Raw genomic sequence first — 18,805 nt, forward strand, 5'->3', positions numbered from 1 at the left:
AGTTCTTTTAAGGAGGCTTATTGCAACCAAACAACCGGCTCTGTTCCAAAAACCTGAACAACTGCAGAGGAAGAGAGGTTATTATTAAACATGTAATACACACCAGGTCAACAAATCTGATCATTATCATGATTTTAATGGAATAGCACATCATGCTGCTCATTATGACTCACCTTTGCTCCTCCTGTTAGGCTTCACGTCAGCTTGTCCGTCAGTGTCTGGTGCTCGTTGGCTTCGTCTGGCACCCGATCTCTCTGCTCCGTTTAGACTGAAACAGAACACAATTCAAGTTGATCCCAGCTACTGTTTAAAAAAAAGAAAAAGTGTTTCTGTTAAACGCCGAATCAAAACTATTTTTTTACTTAAAGATTTTTTTGTCTTTTTCTAAATACAAATTGAGACTCAGAAATGTTTTGATGTCAGAAAGATTTGTAGTGAATAGTGAATTGTCCTGATTTTGTTATATTGTCTACATACTGTACGTCCTGTTTTGCTCTATTTATATGTTTTTAATGTTTGTATGTCATTTTCAATTGGAGTACATCTTATTTGTGATTGTTATTTTTACTGTATTTTATTTCAACTTTGTTTAATCTCTTAAGGTGAGGTTTTGAGGTAAGCCCTGATGGGTTTCTACCTCATGTGTTTTACTTTTTATTTGTTTTAATTTTCTGTTTGACTCTTCTTTCAAAAAATGTGCAAATAAACTAAACAAAACTAAACTAAACAAAACTCAAATGACAAACGGAGGGATGTCCAAAACGGCCTTAAAATCACCTACTTCTCTGGTCAAAACAAATACAGACCACTCCGCACCAAAATCTAAACTTGAGGACTTACTGGCTGCTGCGTTGTTGTGAGAGAAATCAGCATGTCAATAAAACATGTCCCCTTAATGTCTGATGATAATAAAGTCATGTTGTAGATATATTACATACTGCCCCTTTAATTATTTAGTTAAGTTTTTTTATTGTTCTCTATATTTAGAAAATAATAATGTGGGAAACACTCAAAATAAATGTATTGTGTGTGTGTCAGATTATTTATTTATAACTTAATTGTGATGAACGCTGGTTGGGGGGGCCCGTGGTTAATCTTTGCCCGGGGCCCCAACAGACTCTAAAATCACCCCTGCTTCTGCAAAGTGATTTTACTTTGCTTGAACAGTTTCTTTAAATAAAACAGGATTTAAGGAGTCAATGCATATCACCAACAAACTCTTTAAACACTCACCACAGTCTGCAGAGGAGTTAGTGGCAGCAGAAGCTGCAGCTCAGATTGTTGATCACCGCATCTGGTTTCAGTCTGGCCAGTTTACAAAAACCCAGATCCTTCTCCATGAGATTGGAGAAACAGTCTCTGGAGAAGTGTCGGCTGCACACCCGAGCTTTCTGCGGGACTTCACTGTCCTGCATGCCCAGTGCACGGACCCACTGGCCCCTGATGTCCCGGTCCGCTGGGAAGCTGTGCAGTCCAGAGGAGCGTCTGCAGCCGGGACAGGCACACCTCCGACCCATTCTGACCACAAGGTAACAAATACTCAGAAATAATGAACTGAGTCTCTTTAAGAAACACTGTGATTAACTAAGAGAGTACCAACTACTGAAGTTATATCAGCACTCTGGGAGGGATGAAACCGTTGTGATTGGCGAACCAGTCAAAAGGTGCATTACCGCCACCTACCGGACTGTGAGGCAGAAGAAAAAGGAAAATAAATTAAAAAACAAATAAATTCTTCAATTAATCACGTTTCCTTCAAAATATTTAATCAATTATTTTCTGGTTTCCTTTAAAGTGTCTCCAGATTTGGGTGATGTAGTTTTTGAAGGCTTTGACCCCTTCATCACCACATTAAGTTGATTTCTTTTGGTTAGACGATTATGAAAAACTTGAGTTGTGTTTTAAAAAAGGAACCTTTGTTACAGCAGATTTTGTTTGTAAAGCCTGGGAAAAAAAAGACACAACACGTTGTTTAAGACTGAACTGTGACAGGAGCCGGCAACTTTGTAATGTTATGATTTTTAAATGTGAACCACTGCAACTGAAGTCTTTGGTGTCTTATAAGCCCATGAAGGTTGGGCACTTTGTGAGCATGACACGAAAATAAATTAATCAATCAATCAATCAATCAATCAATCAATCAATCAATCATCTGTCAACCAATTCAAGTGCGGTAGGCGGTTTGAACCTGTAAAGGGTCGTCACTTTGAATACTTCTACACACTATGCTAATACTTTGAACTCACATGTCAGGATTTTGACCCGATAGGTCAACAACACCACTTATTACCCAAGTGGTCTGGGGGTTTACTTACTCTTTAATCTGGTTCTAACACATTCACACAATCTATTATATTCATCCTAATGTGATTCTTAGTCTTTAGTGTAAGGAAACATTAAACTTGCATGACTAAATTAGCAAGATGTATGTTACAAATGTAAAACAATCCATTCATAAACATTTCTTTAACAGCAATTTGAAGTCTAAAGAAATGTCTAGTTTACTAGTTTTTTATTCTGCAACAATTGATGGAGGAATTTAAAAATAGTGAGTGGATTAATGATTCGAGCACGTAAGCCATTTAGTGGAGTTGATTCAGCTGTTTGAGTGTTAGACTGATGTCAGTAACAGATCCGTCTTTAACTACACGAGAAAGAAAAGAACCATCTTTTGTGAAGAATTTTATTGTTATTGCTACATTTACTACAAATTCATACTTAAGAAAGCTGAAACATTTAAAATTGTACATTTCTATTCTTAGCAGCTACATGAGACTGTGAGGGAGAGTCAGTAAAATAACTACAGAGTAAAGAACGAGATGACCTGTTGTATCATAGACATGAGAAATGGATTGTCATAAATCTGAAGACATCAATCTTAGGAATCACAGGGTCACTAAAGGTCATGTTTAAAAAAGCTTTTACCTTTGTAAGTATGAATACTTTATCTAAAGTGAAACCGTCTGGACTCTGGATTTATGATGCTTATTGAGTCACCGTTGATAAACTAACACGATTATTAGAAACTTTTGTTATAGATGTCTACAAAATGTTATATTCTGGATGCATTAGGGCCTTTTAAAACATGTGTGATCATGACACAGATGGTACTTTGCATTCTGTGGTTTGTGTTAAGGTGGATCCTCGAGGTCTTAATGGACAGACCTCGTCCGTCTACACAGTTTTGATTTAATACTTCTGTACGTCCCAGTTACAGTGTGGAGCTACAGCTGAATTTAGTGGTTTTCAAGGAGAAGTCATGATTTACATTCTTGAGAGGAATTCAACATGATGCACGTTTTGTCCAGCAGGGGGAGCAGCTGTGCTAAGGGTCAGCAGATGTTACATTTGGATCGTATTCACTTACAGATGCTGTGTGACTGAGAGTGTTCCTTTGGCAATAAATAGAAAAGAATTAGAATTTGTTTAAATCTGTGACGGGGTCACTTTTAGATAACCCCCTCATCCCGTCTGAACAGGTCAAAGCTGTGAGTAATGTACTGACAGGTAACTGTGAGGAAGTGTTTTTAGAAATATGTGTGTTTTCTGTTGATGAGCAGGCAAAGCGAAGACAAAGACGCCCCCAGCTTGGAGGCCTCGCTGCAGGCTGTAGGCAGGAGGGTGTAGTCCTGGAGCTTCTGGAAGGCCTGCAGAGACAACAGAGGAAACAACACACTCATCATCATCATTATGGGAACAGACGGCTCTGGATCGTGTCAGTGGAAGAAGTAAGTGGCTCACAGAGAAGGAAAAAAAAAACGTTTGGGGACTGTCTCTCTCTCTCTGTCTCTCTCTCTCTAACTCTGAAAACCCAACACGGTTCAACATGCGTCTGGTTCTGCTCAAAGGTTCTGCCTGCATAAAGAACATTTTTCTTTGCTGCTGCTGCTGCTCTGCTAAGTGCTGTGTTCATGGTGGATTAATGTTGGCTCTGTTGTCTCGTACTCTTTATGTAAAGTGTCTTGAGATTACGTGTAAAAACTGAATATCTTCACATCTGTAGCTTCATCTTTGACCATCTTTATTCAATCTGTCTCCTGTGAGCTCTCCAACTTTAGAGTAGCCGTTGCTCTCTCTCTCTCTCTCTCTCTCTCTTTTTTTGCAGTAAAAAGCAGAGGCTCAGCTGTACTCACAGAGACGCTGTCAGGACATTCCTCTGCAGGCCGGTGGAGCAGGAAGTCCCGACTAGACGGACCTCTGATGTAGACGCAGTTTGCTGCTGATTCGTCAGGAACAGTGAGGACTTCATAGTGGTGATCAGTCAGCTGTTCCATCATCTGGAGACAAACACACACACACACCCTGAATATTAGTGTGCACACACACACACACACACACAGATTGCAGCAGACCACTCCCAGCATCACAGACTCATAGGCAACATTAATAACATTGTTAAAATGACCTCAGCAGATAGGAAGCTTGATGTGTGCAGTTCACATCAGGACAGAGAGAGAGGGAGAACAGAGACAGCAGCAGAGATAACAAAGCCAGTTTTCACTGTTTGAAGGCCTCTGAGTGATAATACTCCGAGCAGAAAACTGTCAATACCTCATCTAACTGTTTCACTATGAACACGTGATGACGTCAGAAAAAGAACCTGAAACTTAATCCAGAATTCACACATTCTCGGGGTGTTTGGACTCGTCCTTAAAGCAAGATAAGGAAGTGTGTCGTCTGCATTCAAACTGACCACATCAGTTTGGGGTTCACTGAGTAGCTTCTCATTTTGTCCGACACCTTTAATCGTGAGAAGTGTGAATATATTTGTGAAACAGCTCAGTGTGTCGTAAAAGCGACTGGATTCTTGGTTTTGTATTTTGCAAACTATTTCATGGATACTGATTAAAATGACTTCTAGGATTTAGCACGTGTCCTTCCTGTTAGCGGGCACCGCCCTGAGCTGTAACTGGTAAAAAGGTGTTTTGAAGCTTGGTGCAGAGAGGGAAAACATTGCGCTTAGGCAGCTGGATGATACGTAGCTAAGTCTGCAAAAAAATCCAAACTAAGGAAGGAACCAAAGTCACTGTGTTTGTGTTGCACCCATGAAAAAACAGGACTCTGTCTTCTGTTTGGCAGCTTCATTCTTCCCGGTGTTGTATTTTTTTATGATTATCTTTCTTAAGAAGCATCGGGTCCTCACAACAAAAACAGCATACACGCCGATGACGTCCTAAACCTAAAATTAAAAGAGTTAATAACAACTTTTTCATTTCTGTGTAAACTAACTTTACAGTACCTGTTTGTTTTTTTAATTAACAAATTAAAGAAATGTGAAATAATATTATATACAGTACTTTCTAACTTATAGTGTAGTGTGCTTTCTTCTGTCAAATTGGATTGCACACAAATATTTCTAGGTCGCGACATTTGTGTCCCCCAGAAGAGTAACAAAGCTCCGCCTTCTTTATGTCTTTGCACGTTCATATTGATTGGACAACAGCGTGCTATTGGTGTCCCAGTCTATGAAGTCACATTGCATTGCTGTTGCAGAAGCAAGATGTGTAGAGAAATGTGATCACACACTCAGACTTCACTTCATCCCCCCCCCCCCCCCCCCCCCATTACGCCTCTGTGACATTCATAGTGAAGGCGAGGCGTCACATGAATATCACACCCTGAGTGGGCTTTCAACTCTCCTCACCTCTAAGCCTAAAACAAGAAGAGCATGTTTTGTTTCAGCAGTTGCTTGTGATCCCCGTACTTACTTTTCCTTTGAAAGATTACGTATAATATTTATCTAAACAACACACACTCACCCGGAGAGTCTTCTTGGCCCCGTCACTGTTGTTGATGATGATCGTATCCGGCCCCCCCATGGAGCAGATGTTCTTCAGTCGAGCTCCACCACAAACAGGAACAGTGGACACGGCAAAGTCCTGAACAGATGGAGGTGGAACATGTTTCATTAACACACACGACGGCTCCGCCTCTCGTCGGGAAGAAATCACCTGAGAAGTCTTTCACTCACTCACAAAGGGAAAGCTCGAGCGTTACAAACAACATGGAGTCACACTGTAAACACATGCAGCTCCACATAAAGCAGCCTGCTGTGGGATTCTGAGGCAGCCATGCAGCTGCCACCTCCTACTCTGAATACTCCTTCAGTAGCTTCATGCTGCTGCGCTGATTCATTTCAATTTGGATCTTTTGTGATTTTATTATTAAGAGAAAAAAAGGAAACAAAGGTCATACAAGGCTAACATCTCTCAACAGAGCGAGTGGACACTGTCTCCACATTTTCAATGACGGCTCATATGATAATTGCTGGTCTGGTTTTCTTGGTAGGTCTCTGGTATTACAGCGAGTGCTAAATCTTTCCTGTGGGGCATCGGCTCAATTTGCCAAACGTTGAATTGTTGGATAAATAATTAAAAGACACACTTCTGTAAAGCTGTACTCTGGCACAGCGGTGCTTTGAGCTCAAGTTAAGTTGCAAATGGTTCAGAAATAAATTTGTTAAATATCTTTTCAGATTTATTTTAGGAATGAAAAATTAAAAGAAATGTAACAATTGCTCAACATGAGACAGACATCGTCTGATCTCCCAACTTGATCCCCCATTTCTGACCACATGACCCCTCCCACTCACACTAATTCATACCAGACACTCACTCACACACACACACACACACACACACACACACACACACACATTTCACAAGTAGATGCAAGTGTGTGTTTGTTAAGAAAGCATGAGTGCGTAAAATGCACTTAAGAGAAGTGAAGGGGATCAATACTAATGGGTGGAGTGGAGTCAGAAGGGGCCCCGCTGTGTGGTCTTCATTGTTTGGGCCAATAAAACAGCCTCATCCATCACTGTTTACACACTACAATTCCCCTAATGCAACACAGCAAAGTACCACCTGCTCACTTTGGCAGCTGCGTCACTTGACTGACAAGCATCGTGACACTTTGACTGCTGCACCGCCGGAAATATCTAAATATTGATTCTTTCATGGTTCATTAGTGCGAGCTTTAGTCGGAGCCTGACATGATGATAATCCATCAATGCAACGACCACGACAACAAGTTGTGGTGCTTTAGATCCTCCAAGATAAATAACATCACACACAAAAAAAAAAAGACTTCTGTTAAAGTAATTCACCACGTCATGTGTCTTACCTTGAAAGTGTCTGCCAGCACTTCGGCTCCTCTGCGGTTGGTGTGGGAGGAGAGGCCGACGAAGAACTCCCTCCCTGTGAAGAGGACGTCGCTGCCCTCCAGCGTCGCCCCTCCGGAGTCCCCGTCAGCGGCGCCCATCTCCACCACAGTCACATTGAGCTCTGACATCACTCTCCTCACCGCCTCCACCTGGAGACACCGAGACGAGTGCAGAGGAGGAAGAAGAGAATAACCACAGTGTCTCTAAACCCATTTCAGTCCGACTGAGGAAAGGGATGAGGGGGCAAAGAAAGAGTAACTTTTGTTTCCTCAGTGTCCTGGATTTACGATTGAATTCTTTGATTTGATGGATTTCTGAGCTGTTTGAAAGCTTTCCAACCAACATCTGTCATGTTTGTTTAATGGTTCATAACTTCTGGAAACATCTTTGTTATTTCCACGTTTTTCTGTTTTATAATCAAGTTAAACAAACATGAACTAAAAAATGTCAAATAAAAGAATGAATATTTTCATGTATTTGTTAACATCAAAAGAAATTCCTCCTCAGTCGGCATTAGGACAGAAAATTATCTTTTTCTTTCCACTGAACTTAGTAGAAAAATATCAGGATTTTTAAAGACCTGTTATGTAAAGTGTGTCATCGTACCGTTTGAACATTTTCCCTATAATTATCACTAAATTGCAAAGTTCTTTTCATGGTTTGTTCTGGAAAATGTTCAGAAATTATACACCCCTTAAATCAAGTTATAAATCATTATCATGTTTCAAACTCACACCAGAAGCTACAAATAAAAAGAAACATAAACTTATTATAACTGGGATTAATGATTGTTGACCTCTTGGTTTTTAAACGCTCGTCTCATAAAGTCTCAGAGTCTCCAAAAGGCCTCTGAATGCACCAGCAAGAAACCAAAGGGAACTTTGACCCTGATACAAGTATTCAACTTAACATGATGTGAGCTGCGTCATGTGGTTACTTCTGTGGACTAAATGAAGAACAGGGTGATGATGTCTCCATGGTGTTACCTCACTGCGTCTCTGATGTTTGTAGGGCCTGGTGATGAGTGCGGTGTCTCCCTGGATCACCGCCACATCCTCTATCCTCCAGCTCTCCGGCAGCTCCGGGTCGGGGGGGATCTCAATCAGCTGCAGGCCCACTTTCTGCCTCAGAGCTCCCGTCAGGCACCCGAACTGTCGCTGCGCTTTGGCCAGGTCCACGGACACGTCCCCGTTCTCATGACCATCTCCCGACTCCGCTTTCCCCCCGAAGGTCTCCGGGATGCTTCGCACCACGGCGTGAGTGAAGCTGCCATATTGGCAAATGTTTGCCATTTCTTAGACACGGACTGTTTGAATACAAGCCAGAGATGACAAATTATGTGTTTGTGTGTTTGCAACTTGTTTAACTGTTTAGTCTTGGGAGAAAAAAAAAACAGCTGCTGAAATCTAAATGATTGTGTCCAGGAGAAAAGGGGCGAGCATCTTTAACCCGATCTCTTTAGAAGTCCAAAAGTTACTCATCCATCTGCAGACATGAAGAAGAACTCCAGCCTAAGACAGAGAAGGGGACACAAAACAAACAATCAAATGATTGCTTTAAAATGAAGCATTGCATGAAAGAAGTGTACTCATCTAAATGAAACTTTTCAACCACCTGTGAAAGTTCAAGGACGGCTGAGCTTCAGACAGCACAGTGGAAAGTAGACAAAAGTAGCCTTGTCGAGGCGAGAATATAAAGAAACATTATTCAACTGCTCTGCAAGATGCTGCAAAGCCCCTTTCCATGTCTGGACAGTGGGTGAGATGTGGGACAATTGCTCTTTTATCTTCCCTGTAACTCACAGGAGTCTCCCACTGTGAGGCTGCAGAGAGGGACACACAGGATGTCTCTCAAACTCAGACAAAATGCAAAAAGTGCCGAGCTTTGATAATCATTTTCTCATAAGGCATCATATATAACAATTAAGAGACTATCCTGCAGTGCATCACAGTTAACAGAGCTTTAACAACGAATGGGGTGAATACTTTGAACAACAGCGTTTTTTTTTTTTTTGCTGATATCATTTTCAATATTTTAAAACAGTTGATATTTAGTTCAACTTGAGTATTGAGAAAAAGCTTTCAGGCTAAGCAGTCCAGACTAATCCAGCTGCAATAAAGAATCTGAACATGAAGAAAACATCCTGAGTGCACCGCCCAGCACTTCTGCAGCCTTCCCAAATACTTCTTCTATGATGTTCAACATCTTTATAACTATCGCCAAATGTGTCCAGAAGTTCAAAAGACAACAAATAAAGATGTGTGTTTATATTTACTAACCTCTTTTTTTACGAGTCCAAACTTCTCCTCTAAGCTGCGTTTCCCTCTCGGTTCATTTAATATCCCCGAGCCGACCCAGTTCCCGTTATCCACTCGCTGGATTGTTCCCTCTGCTTCTCTCTGCGCCGACAGACTGCGACAAGCTGCCGAATGTTCACACACGCGTTTCCGGTTGAACCCTTCAAAATAAGACACTTTTTTTAAAGCTTTGTTCTGTCGTCTGATCCACTATGTATTTTAGATAAGTAAACCGCTTCTAACATTATTTAAACACATTTCTTAACACAGTGTTGGTCATACACTAAATAGATGAGGTGAATAAGGTTTTAGAGGAGACGAAATGTAGGGGAGTTTTCCTCTTATTTTCTGAAGCCATGTCGCCAGCATCCGGTCCTCTTTGTGGATTTATCATGAGCTCTCCCACCCTTTCATCCCTGCACCCCCCATCCCCCACACGTCCTGTCCTGGCTAAATGTTTACTTTACATATCTAACCTACCTTAAACAATGATGGGTGCACCTAGATTTAAAGCAGCAACAGGAAATGCACTAACTTTGATTTTTGTTTATTCAGGGTATAGTATCTATGAGTAGGTTATTTGGTATTTATTAACAAATATATTTGATTTACAATACATTAAACTGGCATCCTCTTTGGACTAAACTAGATTAAATGCTAGCCCATCCTAGCTTTAGCTTCATGGTAAGTTAGAAAAGTTATCAACGCTGATTTTTAAATGTAGGCCTTTATCAAATCTTAACAGAATGTGTTTATCAAATCAACTTCTATCTTGGCATAAAAGCAGGGGCGTGTCCAAACTTTTGTGACTAGAGGGGGCCCAACCGGGGGCCCAAAATTAACACAACAGAGTAGTGACTTAATGTAAATCTTACTTCTTTTAGGATTCAAAAATCAGATTTGTCCAAGGTCACACTTTGAATTACTGAAAGAATTGCAAATTAAACTCCTACATGCTGTGCAACTTGCAAAAAATAAATGTTATAGGCAATGTTTTGTGGCTGATAGAAGTATTTTTGGACATGCTGGAGTTTGGTTGCAATTAAATCTGAGTTATTCCTCTACTTCACTCCTGTCTTATGAAATATGTGTTAAGTATTTATTTATTTTTACAATTTAAACTACAAACACATGGATATGTCCATTGAAATAAAAAAAAAAGCTACCGGAAACCTGTTGTAACAAAGCCCCAAAGCTGATTTTGACACGAATCCTCCTTCTGACGAGTAAAAAGTAAATATTATTTTTAGTATTTTGGAGGTACCGGGGTAGATCCACCCATCTGGACACGGCCATTCATAGAAGTAAACAAGAAGCTATAAGGCATAACTTCATAGAGATATTAGTTTATGTTTCCATCTACAGTATTAGACCTTTAGTTTTATGTAAAGAGTAGCTAATCTGTAGTTTATTAAGATAACTAGACATTAAAAACCTCAATTTTATCCTTAACAAGACTAACTTGAATTCATGTGATTCTTAAAAACAGAAAGATTATTTATTAAGTATCAAACAATCCTGTTTGTGACCGTATTACCTGCAACATTAGGTCTGTTTTCCATGACAAGTAAACATTATCTGAGTTTTTAGCTTGATCTTTACAGTGATGGTTACTGCTGCTGTGAGGTCGTATAGATATATAACCAATATGTTGACCACCTAATGACCAGGACACGATGAATCAAGTTTGTTTGAATGAGAGTCGACTGTTTTTACCAAACTCCTGTCCTTGTACTGAGACACTGATTTAATGATGGATTTAAGTATTTCCATGAGGTTTGGATTAAGGGCTCAATATTCCCCTCCTCTTATCCTGATGAATTGTTTATAAAAGGTCAGAAAGTGTATCAGATGTCCCGCCTCTGAAGCGTAAACCTGGACTGTCTGCTGTGAATCAATTAGGTTCACTGTTGATTTATTTCACCAGGATATCTTTTAAGCTCGTCTCCTTAGCTCTCAATCTGTTTTAGTATCATTACAGATAAAGGCTTAAACGCTGTGGGCCTATTACAGAGCCATCGCTGCTGTTGTCTGTTTTTGGCTGTGAGGCGCGACAAAATAAATAATCTGGCTTTTCCTGAAATGTGGGTCAAACCATGTTGTGTTTTTGACATTGTTGTGATTGTTACATAAACAGGTTCCCTCGTCAGCAGGTCTGAACTTTGAAGCAGAAGACGTGTTTACGCTGAAGCACGGCTGATAATGAAGGTTTTGCAGCAGCGACATAAACATGCATAAATAAAACCTCTGACTGTGTACACAAGCAACAGTTGGACCCGTGAAGCAGCACAATGTTCCCGTCTACTGACTGGATTAAGTTACTGCAGCCCAGCGTGTTCATTTAGACGTTTAAAGAGGCATGAAAACAGACAAACTCTCTGTTTGTATTGCTGTGCACAGAGGAAGAAAAACAGACATTATGTGTGAGACTGATATTACAGTGGAGTGATGGAGGAGGGGGGGCGGGGGGGGGGAGTAGAGGGCACAGACAGGATTAAAGAACACCATCTGTCCACAGAGATCCTGCAGCCAGCACACAAAACATCCAGCAGGTTTACCACCCTCTGTCTGCGATTAAGCAGTCTCATGAACTCCCCCACACCCGACCTTAGTGTCCACGTATTTTATCATATGAACAGTATTATAAACTCATAAAGGCTAAACACTGAAGAAGGTCAGTTTGGAGGTTTTCCCTTAAAAAGAAACTGATCACCTATCTGTGTTTATTTGTTACATTTCTTTGACAGTTTAGTATTTTTTCAACTTTAGTGTTTTGGACTTTGCAACTCCATTTTCAAAGAACTAGTATTTCCAAAACACATTTATTAACATATTCAAAGGTGCAATAGTGAGAAACAATAACTTGAATTTACATCAGTAATACAGTTAAATTCAAAGGAATCACTGTATGTGTAATAATATGTTAGTGATTTATATACATTTATACACAGTCCATGCACATTTGTTGTGGTTGTTTTTCTTTTGATGCACCTTTTTAAACATTATCTTAATATTTTTCTATATCTGCGTTAATATTTTTATTTGCTATCTTTTATTTAAATAAATGAATTCTGTTTTAGTTTGCACCGTGGTTCGGAGAGATACGATCTTTTGATTTTTCTGTTTGTTCACTACATGGTATACGGAAAAATGTACAATAAAGTTGACTTTGACTTGACCAGGAGACACATTACATTAAATCAACTCTAATGCTAATGCAACATATTCAAATGTACAACAAAGAAGCTAGTTTTGATAATGTCTGGATTTTACACAAAATCTATCGTTTTAGCATTAAAGGCTTTATATGTGATGTTTTGATCCAGCAGATGTCGCCCTTGAGCACCAGCATGAAACCAAAACAACTCGCGCTGCATTGTTGTGTTAGCATGCTAATGCTAGCCATCTTTATTATGCTGGTATCTTCACACTGCATGTAAATTTACCTGAAATGAGCGTGATCTAGAAACACAGTTAAGCAGTGAGTACAGTATGTTATTCTTCTTTTCTCTAGTCCCTCAATTAAACAACTTTTATACACGAGGGGAGGAGTCAGCCGGCCGTCCTGGCGATGTAAACAAAGTGAAGATAGGACTCTGAAAACTCTGAAAACATCACAGACAGTGGGACTCGGGTGTTACACCCATTGTAGACAGTTATGACTCACAGAGTTATTTTCAGAGGATATACTTGATTTCTACATTTAAGTGTGAACAATCACATATAAAGCCTTTTAATGTCAGAAATAATAAGAAAAGCTGAACAATTTCTCTGACTTGCCAAAGTCTCTATTAGCATAATCATCCATATCAAACTATTATTAAGAATTACTCAATTAATTAAACAAACAAATAAAAGAAAACAGTTTTAAACAAAATTAGTCTCATTGCAGCTGAACTTTAAGATGTTTTGTTTTTTTTCTCCGGGTGTGTCTGTTTGTAATTAATGAACATGGTGAACAGCTTATTCAGCCTGAGCCAGCTCTGCTCACTCCATCACAAGACTGCTGTCAGCAGACCGTCCTGCACGCTGCCCTCATGTCTCCTATTACACCCTGAAGGATAATTCAGTTAAACTCTCCAACTCTCTGCTGAATCTGCCTCTCCTTCTGCTTTTCTCTGTCTGTCTCTGATGCTGACTCCGTCTACACCGCGCTGACTGTGAAGCTGTTTGCCTTTCTGTCTGTCCTGTTACCATCTTTCTAGCTGCTTTCTCACACATACACAACAGACACAAACACAGAAAGTCAAATTTTACTCAAAGAGAGTTTCGTTTTCTTTAACTGCCCACCACTGAACACAGAGATTCAGGAGTATAAACATCCCAACATTCTGAGTGGAGTTCCCCCAAAGCCAACCAAACCCTGAACAATTTTCTGAGGATTTAAGAAACACAGAACTATCACCCATCCAGGTTAACTAAATCACTATGTTTGTTCAGCATATATTGATTTTACATTGTCAGCACAAATTCAGCTTTACATTGGACTATTAATTTCTCAAATTAAGAAAATAAAACTGTTTTAGAAGCCAAATTACAAGAAAAACGACTCTGAGCATTTCATATAATAATACATTTAAATGCTATATCAAAAGAATTCAAGGCTGTAAAAAATAAAAGTTTTACTATTTATACAGAACAATAGCTGACACGTGTTAGAAATAAAACTACTGCGATACTACAAGTGATTGTATATGAACATGTTTGTAACCTATGAAAGACCCCAGATAAGACTTCATGTCTCTTAATCACGGCCTCACGAGATATATCAGTCTGAATCTTTATTTGTTTATATTTTGCTTTACTTGTAAAATCATACATGAACCCACTATATGCCGATAATAACATCCTCAGTTTCTGCAACATCCGAGAACTAGAAATGATCCTGAGTTTGACCTCTTTATGTTGAGATCAGAGGTCATAGTAATGAGCTCTAAATCACACATAAACTCTCTTCCTGTCTCTACTATTAATCATCACTGTTGTCTAGAGATGAATTATCATGACAAAAAGTTGAATACGAGACAAAAATCTCTGTAGGCTCTCCTTCACCCGGTCAGCTGATCGTTACTAACCCTCTAAATTAAATTAAAAGTGTTGAGGAGGAGATGCTGACAGAGTGAGGTGGGGTATCTCAAACCAGGTCCCACAACAAATCACAGAAAACAAGAACACGACGGACATAAAGAAAAATCCCAAAAGGTTGCTGAGCATTGTTATCCTTCAAAGATAAATATAATTTATGAATGAGCTGAAGGACGTTTCAGATTAACCTGCAGCACGTTTGGTTTGAGGAGTCTGCACCAAGAGGAAACTTCTGCTTTTAATTGTAAACTGGAAACAATCGAGGACTTTTTACTGGAAGCATCATGTCTCATTCACAAGTAGTGATCGTGCTCCTCTGTTGTCTACCTTTGGCAGGTACGGAAAACACTCACACACACATTTAAAGACTGTTCAATGTGTGGTAAGGTCTGCCATGACAAGCTTTCATATAATGCCTAATCTCAGGGTATTTAGTGTCTAGTTGAGAAGACGATCTGTTATCAATTAGTAAATCACATCCACAAAAAGACTTTTCTTCATTTTTAGACTTAAAGTGATTCACTTTGGGCTGCAGGTTGTTATTCCTCATTTCTTTCATTATTTACAACAATTTGTTGGGAGCTTCTTAAACTTGGTCTTTCACATTCTTAACTTTTTTTTTAAGATTTATTTTTGGGCTTTTGTGCCTTTACTGTAGAGACAGGACAGAGGATAGAGTCTGAAATCAGAGAGAGAGAGAGAGAGAGAGAGAGAGAGGGGAATGACATGACATGACATGACATGCAGGAAGGGAGTCACAGGCAGGATTTGAATCTGGGCCGCCCGCTCGGAAGACTACAGCCTCCATACATGGGGCGCGCGCACTAACCACTGTGCCACCAGCGCCCCTTCTTAACTTTTTTTAAGGTTTATTTTGGGACTTTTTTTTTTTTTGGGACAGGACAGTGGATAGAGTCAGAAATCAGGAGAGAGAGAGAGAGAGAATGGGAAATGACCCAGAAAGAAGCCACAGGTCAGATTAGGCCCGCTTAGATTAAGATATTTCTTCATTCCTCACTGTGTTTACTTTATGAATTAACTATTTAGAAAAAAATCTTGTTATGTTTTTATTGTAAATCTTCTTTTGTGGTGTTTGGAAGTCACTTCTTGTCTTTTGTGTCAACCAATGGCAGAATAGTTGTTATCATTGTTAATATAGTGGATCCTGAATAAATTGGTAACAATTCCCCCCCCCCCCCTGGTTTCCCTCAGCGTGTTTGCACTGTTACACCTGTGTGTTCCCCTCCATCTCTCCTCTGGACTGCTTCAAGTTCCCTCAGGAGTGTCCAGCTGGGCAGCGCTGCCTGTCCAGTACCGCCATGGGAAGACGAGGTGAGACACAAATCTTTCCTCTCGCTCTCTTTTTGTTTTGCTGTGTGTGTGTGTGTGTGTGTGTGTGTGTGTGTGTGTGTGTGTGTGTGTGTGTGTGTGTGTGTGTGTGTGTGTGTTTGGGAGAATAAGTATATTTCTGTGTCTCTAGATGGGATTATTTTCTGAGTATCTAGGACATTTCGGCCACAAATTGGCAGACAAAGCTTCACTGCACACAACATTTTCCAGGACACGTCTGATAAATGTTTAGTAATGTGCAGTTTGTATTTCTTTATTAAAACAGCTCTGACTTTTTCCCCTCTGTACTCCAGAAAACTGCTTTATGAAAAGAAACAGTGGTTAATAGGTTAAACAGAAGACCTTCATCTGTAGTTTAAGACTTTTTACATCCCATCCAAACAGCTGTTTTTGCAGTTACAACTCCTACAGTACTCATCTTTAAATATGACTAATTCTCCTTAAATGGTAATTAAATCTTATAGTCACATGTTTTATTTCTAACCCTGTTTATTGTGTCTACTCCCGAGAGGCTGGTTTATGGAGCTATCTGGTTTTATTTGCTGAAGAAATCCAGAAAATGTTGAAATCTAGAACAAATGATTTTAAAGAGCAACACCATCAGCAAGGAAAAATATAAAAACATGACCTCCAAACATTCACTGGTCTGTTCTAGCCGTGTGTCTGTTGCAGCTATGGACACTTTAACACATGTACACATATAACACAACAATAATGCATCAGCTTTGAGAGCCATCTCTCAGGCCCGATCCTCCGCTTTGATTCAAACAAACGGAGACAAACAAGTAGATCAGATCACTTCCACATTTCTCATCAGGCTGGTCGTCAGCTCTCTAATGCTTGGGATGCTGTCAAATTATCTCTAAAAATAGGAACATGGGCGTGGCCAAACGGTCACTGTGGTCTCATCAGATGCTGACCCCTCCTCATCCTCCTCACCCCTCTTTATTAACCCTTACATACTCGGGTAGTTTCTCACATTGTGTCTCCAGTTCTCTCCTCCTCGTACCTCAAACACATGACCAGGAAATCATGACCCCAGCTTTAGGTGCACACGTCTGGAAGTGGGAAATGACGACCAATCAGGAGTTAATGAGGCTTGAATGGAAAGAGTGAGAGTAGGTATGAAGGATGCAAACAACAGGTTAATTACAGAATATCAAACATTTCAAAGTTTATTGCTTTTTTTTGTATAAATGAAAGTTTTTCCTAATAAAACCTCTAATCATAATCCTCTTCATTGTTCCAGATATCAGTAATAGTGGGTAAAGTCTGAAGAATTACACAGATAACCAAATGTTCTGTCCTCAAAATGAGCCACAAGATTGGATTAATGGAGCACAACTAATGGGTTTTGTATGGAAGAAATAAGAGGTCACATTTATAACATCGACATAACTTTGAAAAGATCAGTCTCAGATTTGATGCTGCTTTGACTCAAACTGTATTTCAAGATGTGCAACATATTTATAAACAGTTACAGTCTTAGTTTTAGAACAAATATTTATGTTTTTATTACTCAGAAAGTCAATTTAAAACAATATAATTTTACATAAACTTTGAATAGTATCATCCGTCATTTAAAAAAAGGATAAGTTCAATGTTGACATTTTTTTACTATTTTCACTTTTTAGAATTCCTTTAAAAGAATTGTATGTATTTTACAGTTCTTTTAAAAGGGATTTTATATTTTAAAGTGATTTTTATTCCTTAATCTTGCCTTGTTTATTTTTCTATGACCTGCCTGTTTTTATATTTGCTGTCCTTGTAAAGCACTTTGTAACTTGTTTTTGAAAAGCTCTATAAATAAAGATTATTATTATTATTATTATTATTATTATTAATAATAATAAATTAACCAAAATGTGAGACATTCTTTATTACGCTTCTCAAACAGGGGTTTGATACCACATCTTTGTATTGCTGCATTAATAAACCTTGGGAACCGTTTTCACCCACTTGTTAAATATTTATTTAAGTGTGGTCTAAGCAGGCTTAAAAACACTTTCAGGGCGGACTTATTACAAGAAGACAAACTTTAAACAAACTAGATGACATTTGTTACTTTAGCAACACCAGGGCTTAAAACAAACCAGTATGCAACACTCACAATTTCTAATATATTTATCAGACTATTTGTTAAAGTCAATATCATTCCTATTCTTTAATAAAGCGGTCATATATCCAGGACCGTAGGTGTTCATTTCATTTTAAACATCATTTTGGCCTTTCTTTGTCCCAATTTGTTTTTACCAGCTTTTATTGTGAAAATCCCCTTCTTTCCTTTTTCTGCAGGTGCCCTACAGGTGACGATGTACGAGAAGAGCTGTGCGGTCCCCTCTCAGTGCGGTGTGAGCGGGCAGAAATACGCCTCGGGCCTCTACTTCAACTACACCAACGTGTGCTGCGACACAGACCTGTGCAACGCAGCCGAGTCCACTGCTGCCCTCAGCTGGGGGCGAGTCGCTCTCTGCCTGCTGCCTGCACTCTCTCTCCTGCTGGCCTGAACACCCGAGGGGGGTGACAGGGGGAGGGGGGAGGAGGCCGGGTCCCACATCACAGGAAATATCAAAGATGTTACAGTGTTAAAAAAGGATGCTGTTGTTTTTTAAAGATTTAACTGGGACAGTGTCCTGGTGGAAGCCCAGACCATAACACTGTCGTGAAGTGATTATTTGAGGCCTTTCTCATCTGATATAATGGTTCATATCCACAGTATCCCCTATTCCACTTAACAGGATGTGTTTGACAGAGGTGTAAAGTCATTAAAAAAACAGTTGTACATGACATTACCAATATCATAAATATAGCAGAAATCAAAATATATACTGCTAACTTAACAACCTTATAGGGTCTATTTTGTGGCTGTTCAGGAGTTTTCCATCATATTAAATAATTTTCATCAGGA

At 39.5% G+C, this 18,805-nt stretch overlaps 2 protein-coding genes across 3 annotated transcripts; one reads left to right on the plus strand and one right to left on the minus strand.

The window, feature by feature from the left end:
• Window positions 1–2,666: 2,666 nt before the first annotated feature.
• ddah2 (DDAH family member 2, ADMA-independent) lies at window positions 2,667–9,592 on the minus strand. Its single transcript, XM_020657076.3, has 6 exons — window positions 9,445–9,592; window positions 8,152–8,676; window positions 7,126–7,314; window positions 5,760–5,879; window positions 4,134–4,277; window positions 2,667–3,647 (listed from the first exon to the last, which is right to left on the minus strand). The coding sequence occupies exons 2-6, from the start codon at window positions 8,455–8,457 to the stop codon at window positions 3,528–3,530; spliced, it is 879 nt and encodes a 292-aa protein (XP_020512732.1). The 5' UTR covers window positions 8,458–8,676; window positions 9,445–9,592; the 3' UTR covers window positions 2,667–3,527.
• Window positions 9,593–14,576: 4,984 nt separating this feature from the next.
• Window positions 14,577–18,805, plus strand: LOC110001589 (prostate stem cell antigen-like). 2 transcript variants are annotated; one of them, XM_020657073.2, is made up of 3 exons: window positions 14,577–14,883; window positions 15,760–15,879; window positions 18,193–18,805. In XM_020657073.2, exons 1-3 carry the CDS (start codon window positions 14,832–14,834, stop codon window positions 18,402–18,404), a joined length of 384 nt encoding a protein of 127 aa, XP_020512729.1. In that variant the 5' UTR covers window positions 14,577–14,831; the 3' UTR covers window positions 18,405–18,805. The 2 variants fall into 2 exon arrangements, with proteins under 2 accessions (XP_020512729.1, XP_065804136.1); XM_065948064.1 differs by lacking the exon at window positions 14,577–14,883 and adding an exon at window positions 15,272–15,520.

The sequence above is a fragment of the Labrus bergylta genome, chromosome 19 (genome assembly GCF_963930695.1).
Source record: "Labrus bergylta chromosome 19, fLabBer1.1, whole genome shotgun sequence".
Taxonomy (NCBI): domain Eukaryota; kingdom Metazoa; phylum Chordata; class Actinopteri; order Labriformes; family Labridae; genus Labrus; species Labrus bergylta.

Excerpts from the sequence above, each read along its gene's own strand:
- ddah2 (XM_020657076.3), bottom strand. The coding sequence starts at position 8,457 with ATGGCAAACATTTGCCAATATGGCAGCTTCACTCACGCCGTGGTGCGA. Across the intron at positions 7,315-8,151 it reads AACATCAGAGACGCAGTGAG|GTGGAGGCGGTGAGGAGAGT; the intron begins GTAACACCATGG and ends CGGTGTCTCCAG. Across the intron at positions 3,648-4,133 it reads AATGTCCTGACAGCGTCTCT|GCCTTCCAGAAGCTCCAGGA; the intron begins GTGAGTACAGCT and ends TTGTCTCTGCAG.
- LOC110001589 (XM_020657073.2), top strand. The coding sequence starts at position 14,832 with ATGTCTCATTCACAAGTAGTGATCGTGCTCCTCTGTTGTCTACCTTTG. Across the intron at positions 14,884-15,759 it reads CTGTTGTCTACCTTTGGCAG|CGTGTTTGCACTGTTACACC; the intron begins GTACGGAAAACA and ends GGTTTCCCTCAG. Across the intron at positions 15,880-18,192 it reads TACCGCCATGGGAAGACGAG|GTGCCCTACAGGTGACGATG; the intron begins GTGAGACACAAA and ends CTTTTTCTGCAG.